The sequence below is a fragment of the Momordica charantia genome (assembly GCF_013281855.1).
Source record: "Momordica charantia cultivar OHB3-1 chromosome 6 unlocalized genomic scaffold, Mcharantia_2.0 BLBB01000006.1, whole genome shotgun sequence".
Lineage (NCBI taxonomy): Eukaryota > Viridiplantae > Streptophyta > Magnoliopsida > Cucurbitales > Cucurbitaceae > Momordica > Momordica charantia.
In genome coordinates this window covers 7,334,314-7,348,208 of record NW_028275164.1, presented here as the reverse complement: position 1 = coordinate 7,348,208, position 13,895 = coordinate 7,334,314, and the positions used below count along the sequence as shown (strand labels likewise).

The window sequence follows — 13,895 nt, the reverse complement described above, 5'->3', positions numbered from 1 at the left end:
GTGATTTGATCCTTGGTTGTATTGTTGTGTTCTATTTTCCTTTCCGTATGTACTGGTTCTATTTGTCAACCTACCCAACCAATCTTTTTCTTCTTTTAAAATATTCAAGCACATAATAAAGTAGATTCTACCAATGTGACCAAAAGAATGTCTTGAGTTTGTGTTATTATTCTCAATGAATGATATGAAGTGACATTGAATATGCTCTTTGAATTCAGCTTTTTGGAACTTACTTGGAAATGAGTTCTCATGTTCATTGATTGTTATGCATTTATTTCATCACCTATGTTTTTGTTACTCTTAGAGGTACTTGAAGGTTTTTTCTTCTCCTCTCAAATTAAGGACTATTTGAGAATGTCTCGGTCGAAGATCGAATAATTCTTTATCCGAACACGTATTTTATATTAGAAAGTTAATTGTAGTTTTTTAGTATATGAGCACATGAAAAGTAGGTTAGACACCAATGTAGTGCAGCTAACATTCTTTAATATTTAAACTGTAATTTAGTTTTGTTGGCAAGGTATTAGCGTATGTCAAAAAGTTAAAAGTTCCTTTGTAGTAATTTAAATATATTAGCCTTAACACGAGTATAGCTCAACTGGTTAAGGAATATATTCTAATAAAAAAGTAGAAGGTTCGAATCTCGATCTTCATATGTTGAGCCTAAAAAAACAAATATATATTGAAGCGACTGGTGTTTGATTAATCAATGTCATTCTTTTGTTTGAGTATCGATTATAATTATTTGTTAGGTCTTATTAGATTATCCTTTTGTATAGCTAGTAATATCCAGCGGTCATTGAGGCTAATGAAAAGTGTAGGGCAATCTATTTAAAATTTTACGGCACTAGTTAAATGGTAGTCAAGGGATTATTAAGGTAGAATATGAAGATCTTATTTGCCACTAGGTTTAATTTTCTTACTCCAAAAGACTTTATACCAAAGAAAAGTTTTGACGATAATAAAAATATATTACCTTTTAAATTTCTCTCTTTACAGGTCATCATAAATTTCTCACCTTAGAGCAAACTATTATTGGTATTTTTGCTAATATTGATACTATTAATATCTAGGCATAAGATCAAAAGAATTAAGCATAGATTTTTTTTTTTTTTTTTTGGTTGTGATATGCATTTTATGACATTTGAATAAATTAGATTTCTTAGCAATGATATGTAATGGGCATTAGATATCACAGCCCCATGTGCAGAAGTAGCATCAGCATGTGATGCCTTCTCTCTCTATGCTGTCCTTTCTCTCTCTAGACTTCCAAATTTCATAAATATGAGAGAGAGGCAAGAAAAAGCCAGATGGCAACTTCCCATTGGTCCCCATATTGCATTAATTAATTGTGACTTTTTCTATCACACAATAAATATCTAAAGAAACTGTGGCTGTTCTTCATTCCAAGCTGGAATTTTGAAATGTAATTTCATCATAAAGTCTTCTTGGTCTCAAAATTTTGTTTGTTTGTTATTTTTTTTTTTTGCTGATTTCTATGATATTTTTTTGTTTATATTCATTAATAATTTGGCATGGTCATGATTTTTGACTTAAAAATGCATTTCATTAAATAATCGGATTAGAAATAGGTTTGATCAAGGTGTTTGGTTGTGTATGAGATCGTTTTTTTCTCTTTTTGGTTATAAAATACAGTTGGCATTTTGGCTTTTTTAATTTCGCTAAAATTTAGTCACCGAACTTTAATTTGTAATAATTTAATCTCTCTATACTTTCATATTGGTAGCAATTTAGCCCTTAAATTTTAGTAGGTAACAATTTAGTCCCTATTGTGAAAAATTCATCAAAATTGTGTCGATTTTTATTGTATAACAATTTGGTCTTTGTAATTTATAAACACATTTGATCATTCATTGGTTTATTAGTCTACATGTATAAGAAATTTAACAAAAATTTTCACGGGATTAATTGTTACTAACTTTAAACTACAGTGATTTAATTGTTAATACTAAAGTTCATAGACTCAATCTAAAAATATAAGGGTCAAAAATGTTCTTTAACATATTTTCTTTTGTTTAATCTTAAAGTAGTATTAAAAGAAATGTTTCGGTTAAAAAAAGAAAGAAGATTCTTTCTTTCTCAAAAGTACACAATTTTTGTTATTCTTGACGTGAAAAAGGTCGTTTACGTCTTTGTCTTAAAACAAATTGCTGAATTCATTGTAATATATATTTTCATATAGATCAATTTTTAGTCCCTCTTTGAAATAGAAGCCTATTCTTCCCAAAAATGAGGGGAAAAAATACATTTTTGTGGAATTTTGTGTTCCAAAGAGAGCTAGAAAATGAGAACTTTTAATTTAATGAATATTTTACTTTTACTACCTTTTTTGTTCCAAATTTATCACCATATTCTCCATTATTTATTAATTTTTTTTATCACTATATTTTCCATTTGAATATCAAAGGTTCCCAATAATTGAGGCTCTGCCTGTAAAGCTACACAGCTCAGTCACTGCCCCCCATGTGCTAACTCTTTATTTTGTCTCAAAAATGCTTTTCATATTGTGAAATTTATATATAATATTTCAATTTTCACATACTGAAATACATAACACATGTATTAGTAAAATCAAAATCTCATTAAAAAAAAATATATAATCTATAATTTGGAAATTATACTTTTAATCTAACACACATTTCATATAGTTCTTAGATTTATAAACCATAGAGTTTAAATGGACAATGGAGGGTGGAATTAGCTCTTATTAATTCAAGGCGAAGATTTGAACCTCGAGGACACGATCAATTGTAGCAGATATATTTGCTTTCAGGAAAAAAAATCATAACATTAAATATGAAAATATACAACAAATTAATAATCCCAAATCACACCCAAACAAAATTAAATCATCACCCCACAATTAATAACCCCTACTAAATCCTCTCAAAAAAAAAAAAAAAAAAAAAACACCAACCCATTACCCATGTTCCCAAATTCTCCTCTCTTTCTTCCTCCATAGAGAGAGGGAGAGAAAGGGCAAAATGGGAATTTAACACATGATACATCCAAGAACTTACTAATAAATGAAAAATGGAGGATAAATTCAGAAGAAGAAGGCAAGAGCGAGAGGGGCAAGAGAAGCCATGAAAGTTGGGAGGGAAATTGGAGCAGCAGAAGCTGGGCTTGGGGCTGGACCTTCTTGAGCTGCAACAATGGAGGATGACAACGCCATTGCTCCCACCACCATTATTGTCACCATCAAAACTTGAACCTTCATTGCCTCCATTGATGACCTTTCAACAAATTTGCTTAAAGCTTTGATTTTTATGCCTCTATTTGAGAGCTTTCAAATGGGTTCTCTCTCTTCGCAAACAGAGGCAGTTTTGTTAAAGGGCAATGATGGAGGGTGTGTTGGTATTTATAGCAAAAACAAGAAGGAAAAAAACTTTTTCTTTTTATTATTTTTTTATTTTTTTGAATTTTAAAATTAAGAGGGAGAGAATTGGCCCATTTGGGTGGTTTGATTTGGTGGTGTATTGCCAAACAGCTGTCATCAAAATGCTGATTTTTTAAAAAAAAAAAAAAAAAAAAAAGAAAATTTATTGCTTTTCATATGAACTATGAAGTTGTTTCCTTTTTGTTGCATCTTTCTTGTTTGGTGGGTTATCTAAGGGGTTGAGCTGTTGGTTTTGCTTTGGTTTTGAGTCTTCACTCTAAATCATGATTACCCCTTTTTATCTTCTAAGCATTATTAGCTATTGGGGGAATAATAATATTCAAACGAGCAACTAGCTTTTGTCCATCCAACTATCACATTAGTAATCTTGTTGTTATATGTATATATATTTTTAGAATGTAACACTAAATCTATGTATAAGTGTAAATATATGACACTAAATCTTTCTCTCTTCTAAATTAATCTTTGAATTTGTTTATTTGCCCTTTTATATGAAATTGTTAGGATTTTCTTTTTGTAAAGTGTAAAAAAAAAAAAAAAAGCTTTTTGAGGGTTGAATTAAATTTTAAAAAAATAATATCAAGGGAGTTTGCTGTTAAATATGAGGCATTAATTTGTTAGTGATTGAAATTGATTTTTGAACAATAATATTGAGTTGTTGCATTGTCCAAATCTTGTTAAATTGGTGAAATCATTGTTCAAATTGGGCTCATTGTTGTTGTATGACAACAACGTTACCATACGGGTCTTCGAAACTTTTATCTTATTCAAAATAATAATAACATCAACAATAATAATAATAAAACTTTGATCTCTCTCTAAAGTTGAATTTAATTTTCACAATTTGTCTCTGTCCCCCCTCTGGTTTCCTAAAGAAAGAAGGATTGAAGATTGGGCTTATTGAGTTTGATCTGAGCCCACTAAGCAAACAAGATTGATTAGTGATTGGGCCAATTATGGATATTGGGTCTAAGCCCACAATATATTCTTTTTCTTTTTACAAAGGCCTAAGCCCACAATATTTCCAACCAAAAAGGCATTTCCACATAAAATGTAGGGGCAACTAGAGGAATGACTATATTAAATAGTTCTACTTGAAAAATGGCCAAAAGTATCTAATATCACAAAAATGACTATGAGACAGTTATACTTCAATACTAGAATTTGATATAGACAAATATACCCTCCCACTTAAAATAGCTAAATTATCCTAGTATTACCCCTTAAATTTTTTGGCAAAAATACCCTCGAAACAACTTTTTGCTCTAGCTTAATTTTAGGAAATAAAATAGTGAATTAAAGTTCAAAATTTTCAAAAATAAAATCTAGATTTAGAAATTTCAAAATTTCAAAAACAAAATCGGTTAAATGAATGATTTGAAAATATATATATATATATATATATATATATAATGTAGAAAAATATGAAAAATATATGGCCTAATAAAACGTAAATAAAAGTGGAAAATGATTAGAAAAAATAAGATTGAAAAATCAAATCCTATTTTTAAAACTATGGAGGGGGTAGCTAGACACGAAAATTAATACCAAATTCACGAACCGTCTCATTCTTGCCAAAAAAAAAACGTAATCTATCAAAAAAGAACATACAAAAAAGGTTACAAATAAAGGTAATGACGAACTAGAAACGTGGTGAAGCACCTGGACGAGGATGAAGCTAAGGTATTTTCTTATTCATACGTCGTATATAATAATACTTACGTGGTACTGAAAATAGTTTACTTACACTATAATAAGTGACTTGCTTGCACCATTTCATTACTTAGTTTTTAACATGGTTAAAGATAATCTCTATCTAATATAGGGTAAATAAGCGTATAGACAGAATAAAGAAAAAATGCGTTAAGACAGAATAAAGACAGAGTAAATAAAGATACACAGAGTACCTTGATTTTTCTTGACTGCAAAAGACGAGACGAGATCATATGACTGCTCACTATAATGACTCATGAGGAAGGAGACTCATTTTTCTTTCCAATCATCTTCCCTATCTTCTACTACTTTCTCTCAACTCTCAATAATTATATTACTTTAAATATCAATTATTCCAATGTTTGCTTCTAATTTTTGCAAATTAGGACTCAAATGCACAAATTAAAAAGGGATTCAAATGACACAATCCGCACATCCAAAGAATCAAGCTAGAGTAAAGCTTCACTTCAAATGAATATGACAACAAACGGTTTAGATGACATATTTTGTGGCAGAAAACTATCAAGGAGAAGAAAAAAAATCTTCAGTTCTTGTATTGTTGAGTTGAATTCTTCTTATAATCTAAATGCTTACCAGATAAATTTCGGTCATGGAATCGGAGACTCGAACTTTACAAGTCATTCTCTGCTCGATTTGTTGATCCCTCCATCACATCGGAATTTACTACCCAATTAGTTAGGTTTGTTATAGATTTTAATTAGATTATATGTTGGAGACAAATTAATAATATTTTTAAAATGTTTGAATGATATAGGTAGATTCGGTTGTTTGATAATGTAGATTTGGTAGCTTTACAATGTAGAGATTTTGCTGGTTTGGTTATGGAGAAATTTTAGGGATTTGGTAGTTTAATAATGTGATTTATGGGGTGTGGGTTGTTGAAAACTGGACGGGTAAAATGGAGAAATGATGCGAGGGTAAAATGGACATGAAATGTGCGGAGGGGTAAATATGAAATTCTACCCCTCCCCTAAAATTCAGGAAATCAAGTATGGTCATATATCCAATTTACGAAAATTTTAGTCATTTTTCATTATCATATACTGTAGGTAGCCATTTCTTAGGATTTCCCTGAAATGTAAAGATGTCATTTTTTTGGTCCTGGTACTTTAGGTAAAAAAAAAAAGAATATAATATTTATATAGTCTACCTAAAGTACCAAGACCAAAAAAAATGACATCTTTACATTATACCAAAGATTAGAAAAGCACATGTATTTCTTACCAAACTTTGATCATTGAGAATGGGCCCCATTATCGTCTTTTATCATCGAGAACCATTTTCAAGGTGGAGGGGTTAATTTTTTTTTTAAATTTTGATTGTGTTTATTTGCTCGATAAATTAGAACAACGAAGAAAATCAAAAACTGTTCAAAAGTATCATACAAATTAACCATAGAAGATGAACAACATGTGATGATTTGAACTTACAACTCATAGGAGAGATTAATGATATTTTGAACAATTAAACTATACTCGAGTCAACTCTTTAATAATCGATTATTAGTTGTTTTGAAAGAAAAAAAACTTTATAATTAACTTTACGACCGAGATAATGATAAAAATGATTTTAAGACAAATATATAATGTGCTTCAAGATGCAAAATGCAATGGGTAAGAGTTCAAATAGAGAAGAACTGGTTTGAGAATGAAGATAATAACAATGGGAAATGGAGGAAAAAAATGAATAGAAATATTAAATCTTGGTTTAAATATTCCTTTGGTTGATTTTATTATGTGTTGGAGAGAAAAATACGACATGATGTGTAGACCTGACACGGTGTACATTCATTTTTCTGTTTCATTTTGGTTATTCTATTTTGGAATGTCTATTTAATGATTTTGATCCTTTATTTTCATTTTTATCTTATTTCTTTCTATCATAATTTTAACATATTTATTTAAATGTATCTATAAATTTGTATTAAAAGGTTTCCATTATGTATACATTTTGTGTTAAAAATTTGTAAATAACAACCAAATATTAACCAGTTTATAAAGTATAACCAAAATAGACTTTTTGAAAAAAGAATAAATAAAATGAACAAACCATAAGAATACAGAGGCCAAAGTTAAAAATACAAGAATAAAAATAGTATTTTAAAAAATTCACTTTATTTGAACTAAAACAAATTAATAAGAGGTTGTTTAGTAGAGATTTCAGATTTGATTAGATTTATTGAATCAAATGAATTCAGCGAATAATTGTTTAGTAGATTTATTTTCGAAAACAATTTGAGAATTCTCAAAACAACATTTTTATTTTTAAGCGTAGATTCTAAATTTAAAATTTTAATATGCAAATTACATTAATTTTTTTTAATTGTTGATAAATGTATTGTTTTAGTTAATAAATTCATTTCATTTTTTGTTACAATTACAATATGTAAAACATAATATATGATACAGGATATAATATTGTAAAATAATAATTATACAAAATTTATAACCTATGGGCTAATGAATTAATTAATAATATTTTATACTGAACTAGATATTTAGTTGATAACTAACACTATTTTATAAATAGATTACTAAACACATCGAATCAAGACATTCAATTTCCAAATCTACGCAATTATCACTTTGCTAGCTTTTTTGAGATAAGGGTTTGGAGTCTAGAGCTTAAAAAACTTTTTTATAATATAAACTTTTTATTATTTAATTTTGTTTGAACTTGTATCATGGGTGTCAATATCCAAAACTTTTGCTAGAGCTTTATTTTAAACATATTTTATTGTGAAAAAAAAAATTCTAAAACTTAATTTAAAAACTTAATTTAAAAGACTTATTTTCTTTTTAAAACTTTAATTGGTAATAAAAAACAACCTTTTGTTTTGATTCCCAAATTTGAAAACCCAAAAAATAAACAATAAAAAAAGTTCAAAATCTAAAAATTTTTAATTAAAAAAAAATAATCAATTTTGTAAAAAAAAAAAAACTCAAAATCTACTGCAATTTTTCAAAAGTAAAAGCTTCTAAACTCTTCAAAGATCTACTAAATTTCAAAAGAAAACCGTTCATAAATCAACTTCAAAATCTTTAAATAAAACAACGTGGAAACCTCCCAAAAACACATAAATTTCAGCAATGAAAAATAGTGAAAAATAATCTCAAATTATGGGAAAAATGAAAAAAAAAAAAAGCGACAGAAATCAATGGAGGAAGATGAGATGATTTCTATAGAGAAAATGAGATGAAGTGGAAAAACGAAGAGAGAAAAAAAAAACTCTCCTTTCACACGTTTTCTCTCGGTGCTTTTATAATATGTCCCCCATGCATGCTCTCTCCTCTTAAATACACAAAATTTATATAACGGTAATGTGGAAGATTTAAACGAGATAAGGAGAAAATCAAGGAAAGAAAGTCACGTTAGTTGTTGGTTGGTGGTTTGAAAAAAGGAAGAAAAAAAAGAGAAAAACAAAATAGCTTTTTTTATTAAAAAAACAAAATCTTTTACTAAATTCAAATTTTATTTAAACAAATCTAAACAAAATCAATTTAATTTCTTATTTATAAAATAAAAATCTTTAAACAAATTTAATTTGAGTTAATTAAAACTTTATCTTAAAATTAATAATAAAATAAAATGACGTTATTTTTAACTAAAATCATTAAAATCAAACTTAATTAAAAATATAAAATAAAATAAGCCGGACTAAATACGGGATTATTATAGGCCAAAGTATCCTGAGCTAAAAGGCTTCCACTAAAAGTCACCAACTAATTATTTTATTATTAGCATCAACAAGCTTTAATCACAATTTCCAACCCACCTCTCTCTTTAATTATTCTTTTGAATTTATTTTAGAAATAGATGTCCTATATTTCAATTAAAATATTTGATAAAATTGATTAGTTAAGAATTTAGCTTTTCATTGTAACAAAAAATGATTTATAAGTTTCAAATTCATAATGCAGTACGAGGGAACTTCCGTTTCATATCGAAAATATTAAGATTTTAGATCACGTTTTACTAATTAACAACCCATTAAAAGAAATCAGCAATTAAGTAATTATGGTATCTTATTCATTTTCTTGAGATTTGGAGCTTCAAAATTCAATCTCTATATTTATTGTAAAAAAAAAGATTAAAAATATTGAAACGATAATAAAAATATCATTCTCGTATCATAGAATATTCGTTATTATAAACTCTTTCAAAGTGAAAATAGAATATATTGTCACAATTCCTTTTTAATGTGAACTAAATTGAATGGTTGGTATGAAACGCACCATAAAAACTATGAATCATACCAAATCAATAATGAGATTTGTATTTTCTTTTATTCCAACAAAAAAAAATGATTTGATCAACAAAAAGAAGTTAAATATTTACAAAAGACTATCAAGTTCAAGGGTGATATACTTTTAATATTCTTAATATATTCTCAAAAAATTTTCTTCCCTGGCGAGTTTGAAAATTATCCCGAAACCCAAACAAATGAATATCAAGATCCTCTGTAATGATACAATGTTAGATTATTCAAAAGCTCGAATGGTCAGATTATCGTAAGTTTAATCTTTTTAATGCAATAATATTGGTTTAAATATTATTTTGTTCATAGTAACTCAACGATAAATAATATCTACTCATTTTCTTGAGTCTGAAGTTCAAACTCACGTACCCCATATTTGTTAAAATATTATTTTGGTATGTGCTTTGGTTCTTGTACTTTTAAAAATTGACCATTTTGGTCTCTTAATATTTTTTTAATCTCATTTTTCTATCACAGTTTTAACACAACATTACACTCCATATATTTCTTGAAATATAATAATTACTTTGTATTAAATGATTTCCGTTATGTGTAGAACTTGTGTTAAAATTTTGCAAATAGTGACCAAAATTGTCACTTCTTTTAAAATATAGGTACTAAAAAGAATATTTTAAAAATACATGACTAAAATAAACTAAAATTGTAAGTACAAAAATAACATAAATATTTTGAAGTAAAATGACCAAAATAAACCAATACTGATGTATATTAACACACTAATATAACACATACAAGGAGTCAAATAGATTAGATGATGAGACAAATATTAATGGAGTCATCACAAAAACCAAAATAATAACAAAAACCAAAATGATGATTTTTGAATATATTCTGACCTCGGAAATTCAAATTCCTAATCCAATATATTGGTTGAACTCAATTTTTTTTTAATTTAAGAACAAAAATGAAATTTCGACGAAAATAGTCTAATAAATCTATATGAAAATAAAGAAAATGATGACGTGGCATCAATCGAGGTAAATTAGGGCACAGATGATGACGTGTCACAAATCAAGCCATTCAAATCAGTGTACGTGACCACAGCAGATTGTAGCTGCTCTGATTAGTGCAATTTACGCAAATTCATTCAATAGATTTCGTTTGAATCCATCAACCCGAAGTCACGTGCAGTGAAACTTATCGGGTCGACCCGGATTCCATCCAACCGTTCATTTCAAATCCGACGCGCAACAATATTCCGCAATTTTCCTTTTGATTTTCAACGTAAAAAAACAATTAAAAAAAAAAAGAAAAAGCAGAATAGGGTGAAAAACTGAGAACAGAGGAACAACAAATTAGAGAGAGCTTCTGTGCAAGTGAAGTGAAGCGCGGCCGATTTTTCTTCTCTATCTGCTATGAATGCTAAAAACTAACTGCGACCCAGAAATCAGAGATAACTCTTCTTCCATTGTTGAGAGCTTTTTTTCTCTTTTCCTTCGGAAGATTGCTCCCCATTTCCATCTTTCTCTCTGGGGGTTCAACGGTTCTTTTACTTTCACCACTGGGCTTTTGTTGCGACTTCTGCTGTTGTTGATGATGGTGGTGATGAAGATGGCGTTGGAGATGTTTTTGATGGATTCCCATTGAAGATTTCGTCGCTGTAATCTTATTTTCCCTTCTACTTCTTTAATGGGTTTTGTTTAGTTTTGGAGAAAATTTTGGGGAAACGAAGAATGGCGACTCCGAATCCGGTAATGGGTCGAGCGAGCTTCATTTCCTTGTCGTTTTTCCTCTTGTCTTTTCAACTTGTCCAAAAAACTGAAAGAAAGGGTACTTGATTTTTGCATCTTCGTCTGGAGAATCGTTTGTTTGTAGTGGAAGATTGCGAGAGGGTAATGGTTGTTAATCCGTTGAATGCAGGGTTTATATGGGGAAATCGTGTTTAATCCACTGAGTTTTGGCGTTGGATCTTGAGGTTAGTTTCTAATTCTATGCAGTTTTGTTTTTTAGCTTTCTTTTTTGTGGGTTTTTGTGTTGATTTTGGAGTCTTTCTTTTGTGGAAAAGAGCAAATGGTGAATGTGATTTTTGTTGCAGAGATATGGACAACGAAGGAATAGCTCAGAAAAGTAATAAATCTGGTGAAACAGATTTTGTGTTGCAGTGGGGGAATAGGAAGAGGATGAGATATATGAAGGTCAAGGAACCTGAAAGAGTAACTAGCAAACCTGATTGTTTGGGAAAGAAGAAAGTTTCTTCTAATGCTAATGGTGATCGCCGTGTTGTTTCAGCTGAGAAAGCTTCATCTACTCCGCAAAACTATCGCCTTAACAAGTAAGAAACAGGATTCCTCAATCAATACTTTTCCCTTTTCTTTGTTTATTCTTCTTTTTTTTTTTTTTTTTTTTTGGGGGGAGGGGGGGAGTAATATAAAATGATCCTAATGAAGATGAAGATGAAGTTGAAGTTGATTTTCCTCTGCTCTTTCAGAATCCAACAAGATTTAGGTATTGGACAGCTTTAAAAAACAAGATCATATTCCAGCTTTAGAAAACTTGACGATGAATCTTTTATTTGAATGCAATCATTTGAAAACTTGAGGATGAGGAAGAGTTTGTGATTGAACTGTAGTGAGATCCTTATGTATATCTCAAGCATTCTTTATTTCACTTTTTCAACTTGTAGCCTTAGGATTTACTAAATCATGTAAGCTGTTATTGGTGCTGATTTAGTCAATATATCCTTGTTGGTAACAGGAATGTTGTTTTGCCAACAAACAACCAAAGAACATCAGCAACATCACCCGAAAAGGAAGACCGATACTACACAACAAGGGGTTCGATGGGCGTGGATGAAAAAGCCTCATTGGATCAGCCGACAGGGAACGACCGAAAAGGGTTTGTCTGGCCAAGGCTCTTTCTTTCTCTGTCCAGCAAGGAGAAGGAAGAAGATTTCATGGCCATGAAAGGGTGTAAACTTCCTCAAAGGCCTAAGAAGAGAGCCAAGCTGCTACAGAAAAGCTTAGTTGTAAGTGTTCTATCCTTGATCCTCCAAGGAGGAAAAGGAAGCAATCCCAGTGCCAACCCAGGAACCGTCTCGGTTCGTCTAAAATCAGCTAACTCCTCTCTTGTTTGTGGATGCAGCTGGTGATGCCAGGCTCATGGCTATCAGACTTGTGCCAAGAGAGGTATGAGGTGAGGGAGAAGAAAACTTCAAAGAAGGTAAAACACCACTTCTCCATCCAACTGTTAATGTAAAAACCTTCACTGAAATGTTTTGTAGAAGATGAGAACAACAATCTTCATTCTTCAATCCATTACACATCATACTCTCTTTTTCTTTTTCCTTTTCATTTTTGTTTTGTTTTGGGTTCTCATTCTAATAATAAGAACTTGGGTTATGGTGCAGAGACCTAGAGGATTGAAGGCCATGAGAAGTATGGATAGTGACTCAGAATGACTGAATCAATAAGAGACACAAATAGAGACCATATGGATATAATAACCATAACCCACTTGTTTGGTAGCCATATTTTGGATAAACAAAGAGAGAGAGAGAGAGAGAGAGAGAGAGAGAGAGAGAGGCCAGAGGGATAGTGGACTTTTGGTGGGTTTTTTTTTTGGGTTGAAATTGATTGGGCACTTTTCAGATTTGAGATGTAAGTCAGAGTCACTCAATTTGTTCTATTGGCTAATTTGAGTAAATTTAGTTTGGAAGAGCACGAATGATTCTAGTTTTTTTTCATCTTCATTGGTGGATTCTGACAATTGTACCGTTTACTTCTTTTACAAGTCATGCTTGGGTTGCTGCTTCCTTTCCAAGTAATTTGCCTTTTGCCAATTGCCATCACCAGCTTGAAATGTAATCACTCTGACTTATTCTTGTACTTTGTTTCAGTCATTCTTAAACTCATTCTTGTGGTTAGTAGCAAGAAAAAAGGTGGTATTGGTTCGATTTAATAAAGTTGTTTCATTTTGACTTGGACATTACAAATTTCAAACATTCAAACAAATTATAATTATGTCAAATTGGAAGTTTTTAAATTTTGAGACAAAATTGAAACTAATTTTCTTTTTTTAGGTACAAAGTAGAGGATTTGAACTTGTGACCTCTTCGATAAAAATTACCGTTGAACCAAGTTCATGCTATCAAATTGAAACTAATTTTATATTTTTATAATATTTTATACAATTTATTGTTTCAATTTTACCGAAATACTGACGTTGCTACTTAGTTTTTTTCTCAGTACAACCTTAGTTATTTAGTTAAAATATTACTTCTAAAAGTTTTAAAAAGTTTCAATTTTTTTTATAACAAATTTAAAAGTTGAGAATGAAACTGACAAATTTAAAAATTGAAACCAATTACACAAGTAAAAGACATTTTGTATAATTTGGCCTAAGTTTAAACTTTATATGCTTGTAAACATTCTAAAGAACTTTGAAATCACCAAAAGAAAAAAAATGTACCAAACAAATTTTTTTTTTTTTTTTGAAATTCAAAATTACTCTCATGTCCAACCT

General features: G+C 29.7%; 2 protein-coding genes across 4 annotated transcripts; one reads left to right on the top strand and one right to left on the bottom strand.

The window, feature by feature from the left end:
- Positions 1–2,758: 2,758 nt before the first annotated feature.
- On the bottom strand, positions 2,759–3,362 carry LOC148210611 (arabinogalactan protein 14-like). The gene has a single exon (XM_088124928.1). The coding sequence runs from the start codon at positions 3,248–3,250 to the stop codon at positions 3,068–3,070; it is 183 nt and encodes a 60-aa protein (XP_087981054.1). The 5' UTR covers positions 3,251–3,362; the 3' UTR covers positions 2,759–3,067.
- A 7,321-nt stretch (positions 3,363–10,683) lies between these two features.
- Positions 10,684–13,203, top strand: LOC111016452 (uncharacterized). 3 transcript variants are annotated; one of them, XM_022291863.2, is made up of 6 exons: positions 10,684–11,034; positions 11,295–11,349; positions 11,470–11,706; positions 12,129–12,399; positions 12,516–12,593; positions 12,781–13,203. In XM_022291863.2, the coding sequence occupies exons 3-6, from the start codon at positions 11,474–11,476 to the stop codon at positions 12,829–12,831; spliced, it is 633 nt and encodes a 210-aa protein (XP_022147555.1). In that variant the 5' UTR covers positions 10,684–11,034; positions 11,295–11,349; positions 11,470–11,473; the 3' UTR covers positions 12,832–13,203. The 3 variants fall into 3 exon arrangements, with proteins under 3 accessions (XP_022147555.1, XP_022147556.1, XP_022147554.1); XM_022291864.2 differs by having other exon boundaries at positions 10,684–11,125; XM_022291862.2 differs by having other exon boundaries at positions 10,684–11,204.
- Positions 13,204–13,895: the final 692 nt, after the last annotated feature.

Coding starts and splice junctions, on each gene's coding strand:
- LOC111016452 (XM_022291863.2), top strand. CDS start 11,474: ATGGACAACGAAGGAATAGCTCAGAAAAGTAATAAATCTGGTGAAACA. Junction 11,707..12,128: donor CAAAACTATCGCCTTAACAA/GTAAGAAACAGG, acceptor TGTTGGTAACAG/GAATGTTGTTTTGCCAACAA. Junction 12,400..12,515: donor TGCTACAGAAAAGCTTAGTT/GTAAGTGTTCTA, acceptor TTGTGGATGCAG/CTGGTGATGCCAGGCTCATG.
- LOC148210611 (XM_088124928.1), bottom strand. CDS start 3,250: ATGGAGGCAATGAAGGTTCAAGTTTTGATGGTGACAATAATGGTGGTG.